The sequence below is a fragment of the Lutra lutra genome, chromosome 9 (assembly GCF_902655055.1).
Source record: "Lutra lutra chromosome 9, mLutLut1.2, whole genome shotgun sequence".
Lineage (NCBI taxonomy): Eukaryota > Metazoa > Chordata > Mammalia > Carnivora > Mustelidae > Lutra > Lutra lutra.
This window is the reverse complement of record NC_062286.1, coordinates 20,807,840-20,821,153: the sequence shown is the minus strand read 5'-3', so window position 1 is coordinate 20,821,153 and position 13,314 is coordinate 20,807,840. Positions and strand designations below refer to the sequence as shown.

The 13,314-nt window shown below is 52.6% G+C and overlaps 2 protein-coding genes across 5 annotated transcripts in view; one reads left to right on the top strand and one right to left on the bottom strand.

Moving 5' to 3' along the window:
• Nucleotides 1-1,416, top strand: part of OTOF (otoferlin) — a 93,402-nt gene extending 91,986 nt beyond the window's left edge. For all 3 annotated transcript variants that reach the window (XM_047747041.1, XM_047747038.1, XM_047747039.1), the window contains one exon: nt 1,102-1,416. In XM_047747041.1, the coding sequence (XP_047602997.1) occupies nt 1,102-1,282 (181 nt within the window). In that variant the 3' untranslated portion in view covers nt 1,283-1,416. The remainder of the gene's footprint in view (nt 1-1,101) is intronic.
• A 1,251-nt stretch (nt 1,417-2,667) lies between these two features.
• DRC1 (dynein regulatory complex subunit 1) overlaps nt 2,668-13,314 on the bottom strand; it is a 42,127-nt gene continuing 31,480 nt past the window's right edge. Inside the window, exons 10-17 of one of the 2 annotated variants that reach the window (XM_047746686.1) lie at nt 12,892-13,124; nt 9,555-9,667; nt 8,366-8,455; nt 7,872-7,958; nt 5,848-6,032; nt 4,603-4,743; nt 4,148-4,250; nt 2,668-2,926 (exon numbers count right to left, since the gene is read on the bottom strand). In XM_047746686.1, the coding sequence (XP_047602642.1) occupies nt 2,870-2,926; nt 4,148-4,250; nt 4,603-4,743; nt 5,848-6,032; nt 7,872-7,958; nt 8,366-8,455; nt 9,555-9,667; nt 12,892-13,124 (1,009 nt within the window). In that variant the 3' untranslated portion in view covers nt 2,668-2,869. The remainder of the gene's footprint in view (nt 2,927-4,147; nt 4,251-4,602; nt 4,744-5,847; nt 6,033-7,871; nt 7,959-8,365; nt 8,456-9,554; nt 9,668-12,891; nt 13,125-13,314) is intronic. The other variant, XM_047746687.1, reaches the window with a different exon arrangement.

The window sequence follows — 13,314 nt, the reverse complement described above, 5'->3', positions numbered from 1 at the left end:
GCCCAACAACTTGCCTAAGGTCACCGAGCAGATTAGAGCTAAGACCCAGCCCAGTTTTCAAATGGCCAGCTCGGTGTTCTGGGCAGGACACCGCTTCCTGTTGTGGTGACAGCCAGCCAGCCTCTAACCCGGTGCCACTGGCAGAAAGCAGTTGGCATGTGGATAGGGGACAGGGAAAGGTTTGGCCAGAATTAGCCAGCAAGGCCTCACTAGCTCCCACCAGCTCGGACCTCCCTACCCAGAGCCTAAGGGAACCGGCCGTGCTGCCCAGGAAGGCTCTCCATCCCGGCCTCTCAGTTTAGCCACCTAGCCCTACGTGTGCACTGTCTCTCCCTGCCCTTTGCCAGCCCCAGAGGCAGGGTCCGAGTTTAACCCCGCTGTGCAAGTAAGGAAACTGAGGCTCAGACAGGGGCCAGGAAACCAGGTGCCCTGCACCAGAGCCCCACTCTGCCCCGAAGGCTCTGGAGAGCATAGTCTGCGTCCTCAGGGGGTCACTGGGACAGGAGTTTGAAAAAGCCTATTCAGTACTTGAATATTCTATCTCACCTCCTATAAAACCTACTGTGTCGCAACACCGACTGCAGAAGGGAAAGTTTAGCCTGCCCTCTTGGCCGGGAGGCCGGGCGAGAGGTGGGGAAACGAGTGGTCGGCGTCCTACGGGGGCTCCTCAGAGCCCAGAGGCCCAGTGGGGACAGATGCTCATGTTCCCCAGAAAGGGGGTGAGGCTGAGACACGCTGGTTTCCCAGAGACCATGCGGGGCAGCCCCGGAGCTCAGACAGGGAGCAGCCCCGGTGGCGGCCCCTTCCCTACTGAGCGAGTGTCAGGGGTGGGGGGAGAAGGTTGACGGCTGGGACTGCCGGAAAGTGTCTCAGCCATAGGAGGGGCCCAGGTGCCAGGGGATCCCACAGAGAATCCCCCCCACCCACCGCCAGCCTGTAAGCAGCAAAACTGGTACTTAGAAAGGGCATGAACCCTGACTCCAGTCACTGCTTTCGGGACCAGGGCTGGGACAGGGCCTGTGGGGGTCCAGAAGCACTGAGGGCACCGGGTGTCCCCGGGCAGACCCACTGCCTGATGACCTGTCCCCCCCCCACCCCTAGCCGGCCTGACACCGCCTTCGTCTGGTTCCTCAACCCCCTCAAGTCCATCAAGTACCTCATCTGCACGCGCTACAAGTGGCTCATCATCAAGATAGTGCTGGCCCTGCTGGGGCTGCTCATGCTGGCGCTCTTCCTCTACAGCCTCCCCGGCTACATGGTCAAGAAGCTCCTCGGGGCGTGAAGCCCTCGGCCAGGCGGCCACTCCTGCCTGGCCACTCCTCTCCCGGGCCGAGCCTCTGCCCCTCCTCATCCTGGGGAGCCCAGTGTCCACCCCTGTGGCCTCAGGTCCCAGAAGCCTGCTGCTGGGCTGGTGACCCTGCCCCTCTCATCATCCCACCTCCACCCGAGGCCTGCTGCTTGCCCTGGGCCACCCATCTGGTCCCCGCCTGTGGGGTGGGAAGGAGTGCGGTCCTATACCTCCTTGGCTGAAGCACCCTTGGCTCCCTATGGCCACCCTGACCTTCCCCCAGGCCTTCCAGGGGAGGAATAAAGCTTTAATGGAATTGACTGAGAATTAGCCCCCAGTTATGAAAAGAATGAATAAGCAAAAAGCACCACCCTCCCTCCCCCACAGCATCCTGTGAGCGAGGCCACACCACCCCTCTCTGTTCTGCACTCGTGGGCCAGACCCGTCCCGCCAAGGGGGTGGAGGCAGCTGCTTCCGCCCTGTGGCCCTCTGGAGTGGCTCCTCCTGCTGCCCAGGGAGCTGCCGTGGTGGGTTCACGAGCCACACCCTGCCCTGCCTGTGGGTTTCAATCACTTCCCAGAGTTTCCTCTGCGCAGTCCAGTGCTCAGAAGCCTAGATGAGGCGCAGCGAGGGTGAACCCCGGTACCCCACCCCGTGCCCACCCGCCCTGCCCGGAGCTCGTGGAGGCCAGGCTAGGAGGTGGTGCTTGCAGTGAGAGCTGGATTTCTGTTGGCTGTTGTTCCTTTCTTGAGTGGTGGTTTGTCTCTTAATAAAAGGAATTAAACACTGAGCTGACCATCACTGGGCCAAGTGGGGGGACCAGAATCGGGGCACAGGGTGGTGAGCCCTCTGACGCTGGCAGACTCAGCACCAGCTGGACCCCTCCACCTCTTCCTCTCTGGATAGTCTCATGGCCCAGGGTTCAAGGGCTGAAGGCACTGGGCCGCCTGCCCAGGCTGCCCACGGGAAGAGCCTCACACTATACCAGGTAGAACCAGGGACCCCAAAAGCTCACCAAAAGGGTCCTGCAGGCCCAAGGACAATGTGAAGGCTGAAGAGTCTACAGGAGCCCAGGGCACGTGGGAGGCTCAGTTGCTTAAGCCTCCAACTCAGCTCAGGTCCCACCTCAGGGCCATGAGTTCAAGTCCTGCATCAAGCGCCACACTGGGCGTGGAACCTACTTAAAAAAAATAAAAAAGACCCCACAAAAGCCCCCGAAGTTCCAGCCTCCAGTCAGAAACACCAACTGCCCCCAGATGCGAGAAGGGGGTCCCAGGCCCTTGGCCTAGGCCCAGTCCCACAGTGACCGGCCTGTTCTGGCCCAGTCTGAGGTGGCCTAGTATGTCACTGGACCTGAGCTCTTCAAAGAGATTCAGCCACAACTTTTTAAAGACTTTAATGGTGACGGCAGGATATGGGTACCGGCTCGTGTTGCCTTAGTTCGCCGGACCCTGTCCCGGCAGCTCCGGAGACTCAGAGTGGTCCCAGGCAGGTCTTCGGGGGCAACGTGCCAGCGGCGGCTCTGGGCCCGGCCCTGGCCCCAGCATACAGCCTGACACGGCAGCCTTCAGAGACCCAGCTCTATTTCGTGGGGACCCGGAGCACCTGAGTTGGTGGAACTTGCAGTTCAGAGTTTATCTGGAAACGAAAGCGGAAAGGTCATTACACTTCTCCCAGGGCCCTCCTCCTTCGCACCCATGGGCTCTCCTCAGTCTCCAAGTGTCTGCAAGCATTTCCTCCCCAAGCGCTTCTGAACACCAGCGAAAGCCGCCAGGCTGCCTTCCTTCAGAGGAGAAGTCCTGAGGCTTCTGGTCTGGCTTCTGCTCCCGCCAGCTAACAACCTTTGGTAACCTTCTGAGCCTCCTGCTCTGAGTCACTCTCAAATCCTCCGTCCGCCCCTCACCTGTGCAACCCACTCCCGGTCTAGCCCTGCCCTTCCCTGCTCCTCCCCGCCCTCCTGGGGCAGCAGCACGGACGAAAGCGTGGGCCACACAGCCCTCTGAGGTCTGTCACTGGCCGAGAAGCCATCACGACATCAAGGCTTACCACAGCCTCCGTTCAGGTGTGGCCTGGGGCCTGAAACCATGGCAGGGCCACACTCCCAGTTCCCGGGCTTGTGGCTGTGGCCTCAGTCACCTCAGTCACCTCTCCCACACACAGCTAGTGACAGAGGACCTGCCCTCAGCCCAGTGTGTCAAGACTTGTCCTGGCCAGCACCAGTGGCAGAGCCAGCCACTGTGTGACGAACGGACTCTACCCTTTGAAGCAGAGACGGTGAGATTCCTTCTCCCGCTGGCCACGGGGAAGTTGCCCCAACAGTCACCGGTGTGATCAAGAGTGGGGACCAGGGAATATCTGTCCCAGCTGGAGCGTCTTCTAGCCACATCATATCCCAGGCCCGACAACCTGGGCCAGCAGGGTGGGAAGGGCCCAGGGCTCTGGGCATGTCACAGAGTCTCCTGATTTTGATTCTCCTTTTTGGGAGAATCACTTGTGCCCTATCGACTTCACAGAGGGGGTACGAGAAAGGGGAAATTTCATAAGGTAGGGCCCTGTGGCCTGTGACACTATGGTGGGCTTTGGCCCTATCTCTGAGAACGGTCCAACAAGCAGCTGGCACCAAAGACCGTGGCATCAGAGGGGCCCTGTTATAGCCCAGACGACCTGGAGGAGACTTGGGGCAATGTCCTCTCCATTGGCCGATAATTCTGTCCCAACCTGAGGCATGACTGTTCATATTTTATGTCACATCTCAATGCTCCCTTGCTCTGGTGAGGGAAGAAACTCATCTCCTAAGAAGAGTCCCACGGCCTCCCTCAGCCTCCTGCCTGCCCTCCTCGGAGGGTCCCTGCCACCCACCTTGGAATCTAGATACTGTTGCAGCAGCATCTGGAGCTCGGTGTTCTGCTGCTCCAGGGAACGGTTCTCTAGCAGCAGCTTGGCCCTCTGGGTCAGGACGAGGCTTTGGGTGGAAAAATAGGTTAGAGGCTCATTGACTCCTCTTCCGTCCTCTGCCAAGGAGGGGTCGGGATCTCTGGGTTTCTGTTGTGGTTAGAGGTGGAAAAGGAGCCCAGAAGCCTCACCCACCCACCTCCCTGCCCTGAACGGACCAGGCGGGCAGGAACAGAATGGGACCCCAGGGCCGGGGGGCCAGCCACCCAACACCACAGGCCCCTTTGGCAGGAGGTTTCCCTCCAAAGGCAGCTTTTTCTCTCCAAGCCAGGGACGTGGCAAATGTGGCCCTGGCAAGCGGGATCCTTCCCCAGCAACTGCCTGGCCTCCTCCTTCTCCTGCGCAATGACATGCGCACTCACTGGTATTTCTCCAGGGCTGTGTACAGGGCGTCCCAGAGGTTCTGCGTGGCATCAGGGATAACCGTGGTCAGGGCCTCCCAGTACTCCGAGTCCTTCGAGTTATCTCGCACATACTTCATCTTCACTGGTGCCTGAGAGTCCCTGAAGGTCGAGAGTGACAGTGGCCTCGTCTCCACCTGGCACCCCTGGGCCCCCACGTGGTGCCAGCCTCAGCGCCCACCCCTCACACTCTCACTTTCCCACCGCCCACCTACCCACTCGCCTACACCAGCCTATCGGTTTATGGCAGATTCCCAGAAAAGGCATGTGACTATCATCAACATTCCCGATTCCTGGTGCCACTGTCCCCTTTGTGACAGCATCACTGGAGTTCTATCCACCCCCTTCTCTCAGCCAGTTTACCTCACTGGCATTCCATCCTGCCCATTTTTTTCACTAACGCATCTCAAACCCCCCTCAAAATTCGGCTTCCCCTCGAGGATAGCCTTGGTCCAGGATATCATCACCTCTGCCGGGACAAGCCCTCAGTTGCTCTCCTGTAGCCAACATCACCTCCCTCCCTGCCACCAAAGGGTTCTTTCAATGCAAGCCTAGGGATGCCTGGCTGGTCCAGTGGGTTAAGCGTCAGCCTTCGGCTCAAGTCATGATCCCAGACTCCATGCTTCTCCCTCTGCCTGCCATTCTCCCTGTTTGTGCTCAATCTCTCTCTCTCTCTGACAAATAAAATCTTAAAAAAAAAAAAAAAAAAAAAAGGCCTACCCATGGCTGCCCCACTCCTCAAGACCATGCTCTGGCTCCAGTCCCATCAGTTCAAGATCTGGCCTGGCTCCCCACCCACCGGCCACACTTCCCAGGGAACACCCTGACAGCAGCCACACCTCTCCGTCATGATTCTCGAACACACCTTTCCCCACACTGTCACACCCTGAAATGCCCTTTCCCCCACTTTATCCACCTCAGAAAACCCAGTCTAGGTATCTAAAGCCCTCACGGACACGCCAGATGGGGTTGCCACTGCTTCCTCTGAGCAGCGTGACACCTTGTTGCATTCTGGCCATTGTTCTGATGACAAGGTGCGACCTACACACAGCAGACCCGGTGACTGACCGCTGAATGAATGATGCATGAGGAAATGCAAATCACTTGTGCCCACGGATTCCTCCAGCCCTCCCCCATCATCTTTTCCTTCCTGCCCAGGTTCCAGCCTGCTCTCCTGGGCCTCAGGAAAACCCTCCAGCACCGTACTTGGGTTTCTTCAGACCCATGACAAAGGCCTCCAGGATCTTGAGGACATCATTGGGGTGGATGAGACTGGGAGAAGGGGGAGCCTCCTTCTCTTCCGGCTCCCCTTCCACGAGGCTTTCCTCCTTCTGTTCCTTGAGGTCTACCTGCTCTCCTGGCTCCTGTCCCGACATCAGGCTTGTTTGTTCCTATGGGGGCGACAGATGACAGGGGTTGAGCTGGAGATACACGCAAGGGTGACTGTGGACTGGGGGTGCAGAGCAAGCATGAGTGTCTGAAGATAGAAAAAGGAGAAAAGTTTACAGTAGGTTACAGAAAAGATGCAAAGGGACACATTTACAGGAAGGAAGAAACAGTGAGTGGCAAGAGAGGACGAGAAGGGGGATGGGATCAGGGAGAGGCACACAGGGGCTTCAAAACAGCGATAACCTATTTCTAAATCGGGACTCATAGGTATTCATTTTACTGATATTCATAAAGCTGACACCACATATATATATCTTTTTGAATAAAAAAATCACAAACTACCTTTTAATTTTTTAATTTAAAAAAGTCTTCCTCCTACTCGTAGTTCATTCTCGTGGTTCATTCCGTTCACCACCCGCAGGCAAACCAATCTCATCAATGTCTTACCCTCCTGCCAGAGAAATCCTCTGTCTATACAAGCAACGCCTTCCCTCCTGTTTTCACACAAATAATAATCTGCGGCAGACCCAGTTCCGCACTTGGCATTTTTCACATACCGATAAACCTTAGAGATATTTTCACATAAAAAACTGTGTAAAGAACTTCCTTGATTTTTTGTTTTGTTTTGTTTTGTTCCTGGTGCATAGCATTCTGCTGTCTCGATGCACCACTGATGAGGAAATCAATCCCTTCGTGATGGAATTGTAGGTTGTTTGCAATCTTTTCCCATTTCGAGTGGTGCTGAAACCCATGAGCTACAACAAGCACGTGCTTTCGTCGTATTGAGACAGAGCTGCGGAGCAAAATCCTAGAGGAAGAACTGCTGGGGACAGTGTTTGTGGTGTTGTCATCCACACTGCACACTGCCCTCCACGGAGGCTACGACAACCGGCTCATTAGCAGTGACAGGAGCATGTCTGGTTCCCACGCCCGGGCGGGCCGTCACTAGATCCTATCAAACTCGCAGAGTTTTGCCTACGTGACAGGTGCAGATGGAATTCGGAAGAGATTTCATTTCACTTCTCTTATTATAAGAAGCCTGGTTGTCTTCTCATATGTTTAGAAGCTACTCATATTGCCTCTTATAGGAGATTTTTGTTCATATCTTTCGTCCATTTCATTGAGTTGTTGGTCATTTTATTGGTTTATTTGAGTTCTTTGTATATCAAAGAAATAGGCCCTTAACTGTGGTAGGAGTGAAAAACATTCCCCACCCCCACCCCAGCTGTCATCTTGATCTTAATTTTGCCTTTAGTGATTTTTGCCCCGCAGGGTTGTGTTTGTTTTGTTTTGTTTTGTTTCACGTAATCAAATACATCCTATTTTTCCCCCTTTATGGCTTCTGGGTTTTGTTCACCCTGCCAATTCTTCTTAGAAGCATATCAGGATACTCACCCTGGAGCCAACAGTACGAACCATATTTTTAATTCAAGCTTTTAATTTTTAAGTTAAAACTTTATAATATTTTTTAACATGGTGACTTCTTTAGAATAGTGCATTATAATCAAGATGAGTATTACAGATGGGACCTGCTTTGCAGGAAAGTGGTAAGGATCCAAATATTCAGAACTTGATGGGCACCGGGCTCCCAGGGGCTGAAGACTGGCTTTGAGGAAGGGCCCAGGAAAAGACACCTTGGGCCTTAGTGTAAGAACAGACTCCCATCCCCCATCATTCTTTCCCTTGCAAACAGAAAAAGTAATGATACCGGAAACACTACATTAGCTATCTTTGACATAAAACCCGCACTGTTTCTCTGGAAGGATTATACAAAGGCAGCAATACCCTCTGGGGGCTTCCAGAATTTCAAACGTTCTCTCTTTTATTGCACTTCACGTTACCTGACCGGAGGGTGAATGATAAACTCGGTATTTGAGGAAGAAGTTCACCAGTTTATATAAATCGTCCTCGCTTTCAATTCCGAGGGCCTGGGGAGAAACAGGAGCATTGCTCAAACACCACAGCAAGAAGTCCACCGGCTGGGAGAGTTAACAGACACTCAGCTCCTAAGAGCTGGAGGTTTGGCTTATCCCCCGAGCCCCCCAGCACCTGCCACGGCCCAGAGTGAGGCCATCCGAGTTCGGGGGTGTAGGGGAGAACCTACAGTCTGAGAGCAGGGCCGTGAGAGAGAAGCTGGTAGAGGAAGGGTCAGGGCTGGGAGAATCCGTGGCCAATTTGTGGCATGGAGAACGAGGAAAGGGAAGGAGGCGACAGAGAGCCCAGAGAAGCCCAGAGACCCATTTCTCTTCCCAGGGCCACAGCAATGTAGGAAAAAAAGAGGAGGCCGGCTTAGAACGAGGCCCCCACCCCATCGACTCGGCCCAGCGGGACCCACGGAGAAGATGGCGTCCAGCCTCAGCAGATAGCATTCGTTCTTCTCCAGGGGAAGGAGAAGGCTCAGCAGCTTGCTCTCTATGAGGAAACCCTGAGAAGGAAGAAGACATCTCCAGTCAGAGACGGGTTTCCGAAATGAGTGCCGGGTCTGCAGCCTACCTCTGTGTAATTGTCAGCGATGACTCCACAGAGCAGGGCCCCGGGGATAAGACTTTCCTGGACACAAGGCCAGTTCTCATCATGGCTTTAGTTCCTCCCATCTCAGAAGGGTACAGGCTCACCTCACCCCCAGCCCCTGGGCAAACTTCTAAGTCCCCCAGAGCAGCCCATACCTGATCCAGTCACAGATCCTCAGCCGCCCAAAGTCGCTTCACTCAGAGGCTGGCCCTCCAGTATCCGGAGACCAGGGCAGCAGACTTTGAGATGGGGGAGTGGGGGGGACATGACGGCGGGGGTGGGTGGGGACACTGGGCGCCTGCCCCCACTCAGAGCTGGGAAGGCCTGGGGGAGGGCTGCGGGGGGAGGCGGCCACTGGCAGGAAGCCGGTGAGAGAGAGCAGCACCTGCCCCATTGCCTCTCCCAGCAGGAGCCACCCTCAGGGGCAAAAGCCAGCTCTTGGCCAAAGAGAAGTGTCCCTAGGGGATGGGAGGCTGCCAGTCCTGGCTGCAGCTCTTGGACTCATCTCAGAAATACGGGCTTGTGCACCAGTCATATTGCTGGAACACCTCAACTCCCAGCTGAGCCAGCTCCAGCACCCTTGACACAAAAATCCCGTGGGTCTGGCTAACATGCCGCAGAGATATCTGGAGCCGAACACACCCCGAGAAATCACAGACTGAGCTCCCAGAGTGAAGCCATGTCAGCTGTGGCCCTGCTACTCGGCAGGTGGGCTCACTGAGGTGAGACGGGCGCCCCTTCTCTTGCAGAATCAGCTCTTTTTTTTTTTAATTAGCAGGAGCCCATGGGCCAACTTGGCCCACACCTTGCTGACCCACGAAGGGAGGACCCCCTTGCCAGCTGGGGGCAGCTCTGAGGCGGGGCCTGTCTGTGAATGGCCCCAGCTCTGCTGCTCAATGCTTGTGGCCTCCTGCATCCAGGCCGCGTCCGGCCCGGCCAGCCTGGGCAGCAGCAGCACACCAGACTCAGGGGCCGGGGGTCCTTCCAGTGCAGCCCCACGTGGCCAGCCTCACCGACTCATCACACAGGAGCATCAGGATCTTTCTGGTAGTTCTTGGGGAAATCTGCTTTGGCAGGTCGAGGTAAGACTCTGCTTCCGAGGCGGCCTCCTCTGTCCCCTCCTCTTCTGCAGACGGGGCAGAGAGAAGAGAGAAGGGAGAAAAGGGAGATCCTTGCTTGATTTTGTTGACTTTGAGCAACAAATAGCTTTCCTTGAGAAAATTTACCCATTAACAAACCTCTTTAAGGTCCTATGGAGTCTCATTAGCCAAAGAAAGCCTAGTGTGGCAAAAACAGGGAGGCTGGGGGTTGGTTGAATATGAGACTAGCAGGAGAATTCTGCCATCCTACAATGCTTTGCTGTTCTAAATTTCATCTCTATGCCAACATCATACTCAAAATCCCCCCATGACCAGGAAGTGGAAGGGAGAGTTCGAACCTATTTATTCTCACATTAGAGAACAATCTAGCACATCTGCTAGGTGGTTTCTGAACCGGCCACAGATCAGAAGCTGCCGACGAAACCACGGTCCGGGGAACAGCCTCACTTCTTAGCAAGAACTAGCTAATAGCAAGAGCCAAACATTTCCTTAATTAAAATTAGAAATTTAAAAATGTTTTATACTGTATAACCCTCATCTGGAAATAGTCCTAAAAAATTGTCCTACCAGGTTTTACCAGTTGTTCGAAAGATAAAATTTAGGAGACAATATAAATGATATCTTGAAAAGTATAAGACACATCTTGCTGGTGGAAGTGCAAAATGGTCCCGTCGGTATGGAGCACGATCCAGCCGAATTACAGAGGCCTTTACCCTTTGATCCAGCAGTCCTACCTTTAAGGATCTATCCCAAAAATTCACCGGGAAAAATATGCAGACACAAATGCACACAGTTATTTATTGCAGCAATGTTTATAAGAGCAAAAACAAACAGACCAAAACCTGGAAATATTCCAAGTGGCCACCAACAGACCATATCTGAGTAGGTTATAGTGTGGCCACACAAAGGAATACCGAACAAAAACGCATGAAAAACGTGCCCTCTTACTACCATAGACTGACCTCCCGGATACTTTGTAAGTGAAAAAAGCATGATGGAGAGAAACATATGCTTTTCATTAAGAATGCAGGTCTGTATAAATAAAAACAAATATATATACACGTTTGTTTGTAAAAGCAATGGAAAAATAAACCATACATTTTTAGATAGTTACCTACAGGAAAAGGATAAAAATAGAGTGGGGAGGGTAAGACTACATTTCCTCCAGTATGCCTTGTTTTGTACATTTGACTTCGGAAGGATGGAACTATTTTACATAACTATAAAAACAAAATTAAATTGTAAAAAGCAATCCCTAACAATCAAAAGTAAAACAAAGCAAAGAAACCTAAGTATGTATTCAGTTGGTGACATAACCAAATAGAAACAATTCTTAGTGGCTTTAAAAGGCACCAGTCGGGGCACCTGGGTGGTTTGGTCGGTTAAGGGTCTGCCTTTGGCTCAGGTCATGATCCCAGGATCCTGGGATCCAGCCCCGTGTCAGTCTCCCTGCTCCGCAGATAAGTCTGCTTCTCCCTCTCCCTTTGCTCCTCCCCTCTGCTCGTCCTCTCTCTCGATCACTCTCTCTCTCAAATAAATAAATAAAATCTTTAAAAAAAATAAAAATAAAAGACACCAGTGGGGGTGGGTGGTGGTTGTGTGACTCGGTTAAGCATCTGACTCTTGGTTTTGGACATGTTCTCAGGGTTGTGAGATGGAGCCCAGTGTCCAGCTCCTCGCTCAGTACAGGTTCTGCTTTGTCCCTCTCCCTCTGCCCCTCCCCCAGCTCTCTATCTCTCTCAAACAAAATCTTTTAAAAAAATAAATAATAAAATAAAATTTAAAATAAATAAAAGACCGCAATCTGTCTGTACATCCCTAGTGGAATGTGTCCTAAGAGTAAAAAGAACTTCAAAAAAGTTCAAACAATCTTTCATAATCATTTTGTTAGTGCCGAGTAGATACTTCATTCTGCAACTGTTCTGTGGTTGTGGGAAAAACAACAAATAATTATTTTGGAGTCACTGTGCACCAAGATTTTCAAGTTAGGAGAAATGAGATATACCTTGATAAGGTTAAGTAAAAATTCTGGCATCCCGATGATGAGGAAGTGTTGGAAGGAACACGTGATTTATTTTATGGTGAAAATCTAATTCTACACCCTATGCTCATCCATTAGGAAGCCCTAAAAATTGATCTATCCCAACTAATGTGCACTCCAGCTCCCAGACTATGACTTCAAAATACCATTCCCTTTAAAAGAACCAGGCCGCCTTGACCTTGAGAAATGGCTGATTACAAACTTGAAGCAGGAATGTTATAATGTGAGACTGGAAATTGGGTCATTCTGGAAAGACTGGAAGCTATCGATGACTACTGAGGCTGTGTCAAAAGGACCCAGAAGCCAACAGGAAGAGACCCCCACTGGCCGGATGGGACAATGTGAGCACCAGTAAGAATAAGGGCAGTAAACGAAACACATCAAATTTGTTTAAATCCAATGTGTCCATAATGATATGTTTTTATTAATTAATTTATATATTTGAGAGAGAGTGTGTGGTGGGGAGGGATGGGGGAAGGAAGAGAGAGAAACTCAAGCAGACTCCAAGCTGAGCACAGAGTCCCACGTGGGGCTGGATCTCACAAACCGAGGTCACCACCTGAACAGAAACCAAGAATCGGACACTTAACCGACGGCACCACCCAGGTGGCCAATGATAGTTATTTTATAAAACGTTACCAGCCACCTTTGGAAAATGCTAAAGACCCAGCCATTTACTTTGAAAACTAGTAAAGAGAGAAAGAACAGCAACTGTTTTTCCTGTACAAACTGTGCCTCAGGGTAACATATAGCTGATGAGGGGAAGATTCTGTTTCCAGAAGTGTTCCAGCTACTACACGAAGACGTATGATAGAATGTAGAATATCGCCATTTTGCAACCCCTAAGGCAATGAATGGATCTTAGACAATGACTACCAATGGCTACCAACCTCTCCCAAAGAGAGAGAGACAACCCGCCATTAGTTTCTCCCAGTGGAGGTACACGACAATGTACTCAGCAAAACCAAACTGAACCTGAATCTGATCGAGCTTCTAGATCGAACTACCAGATTATAATACAGGGAAGAGGGTAAAGCTGTCAATTAAATTAGAGACTTAGAAGCCACAACGATGGGCCTTCCAGCTACGAGACCTCCTCCCCCTCTCTGGACTTCAGTGTGCTCGTCTTTGAAACGAATGGGTTGACCGGATGGCCGGGACAGGTCTGAGGCTCGGGGCTCTGGGGCTCCAGGACGCCGTCCCAGTCACCTGTTTGCGTCAGCACCTCCTCTAAGATCTGCGCGGCTGACTTCCGCGGCTGCTGAGAGATCGGTCCCACATTCCTCAGGAACGGGAAGTCTGGTGCCGTCCAGGGGAGCCCCAGGTGGTGGGTATGAACGATCCTGTCTACAGCAAAGGCTCTGCTGATCAGATCCTTTGCCTCCTCTTCGTTCATCAGCCAAATCTCCCGAAACTGCTTGTCATCAACAAGAGCAAAATGCCTGTGAAGGAGAGTTGCTCGGCATGGCCAGGGGACCCCAGGGCCTGGCCTGGGTCCCCTCCATGAGCAGGAGGGTGAGCCCAGAGGTAGAGCTGTGGTGCCTCCCCGATCTGGGTCACCAGCTCTCTCCTATGACAGACAGCCTGGACGCGGTCCCCACGCGTCTCAAGAAAAGGTAGGTGACATGTAAG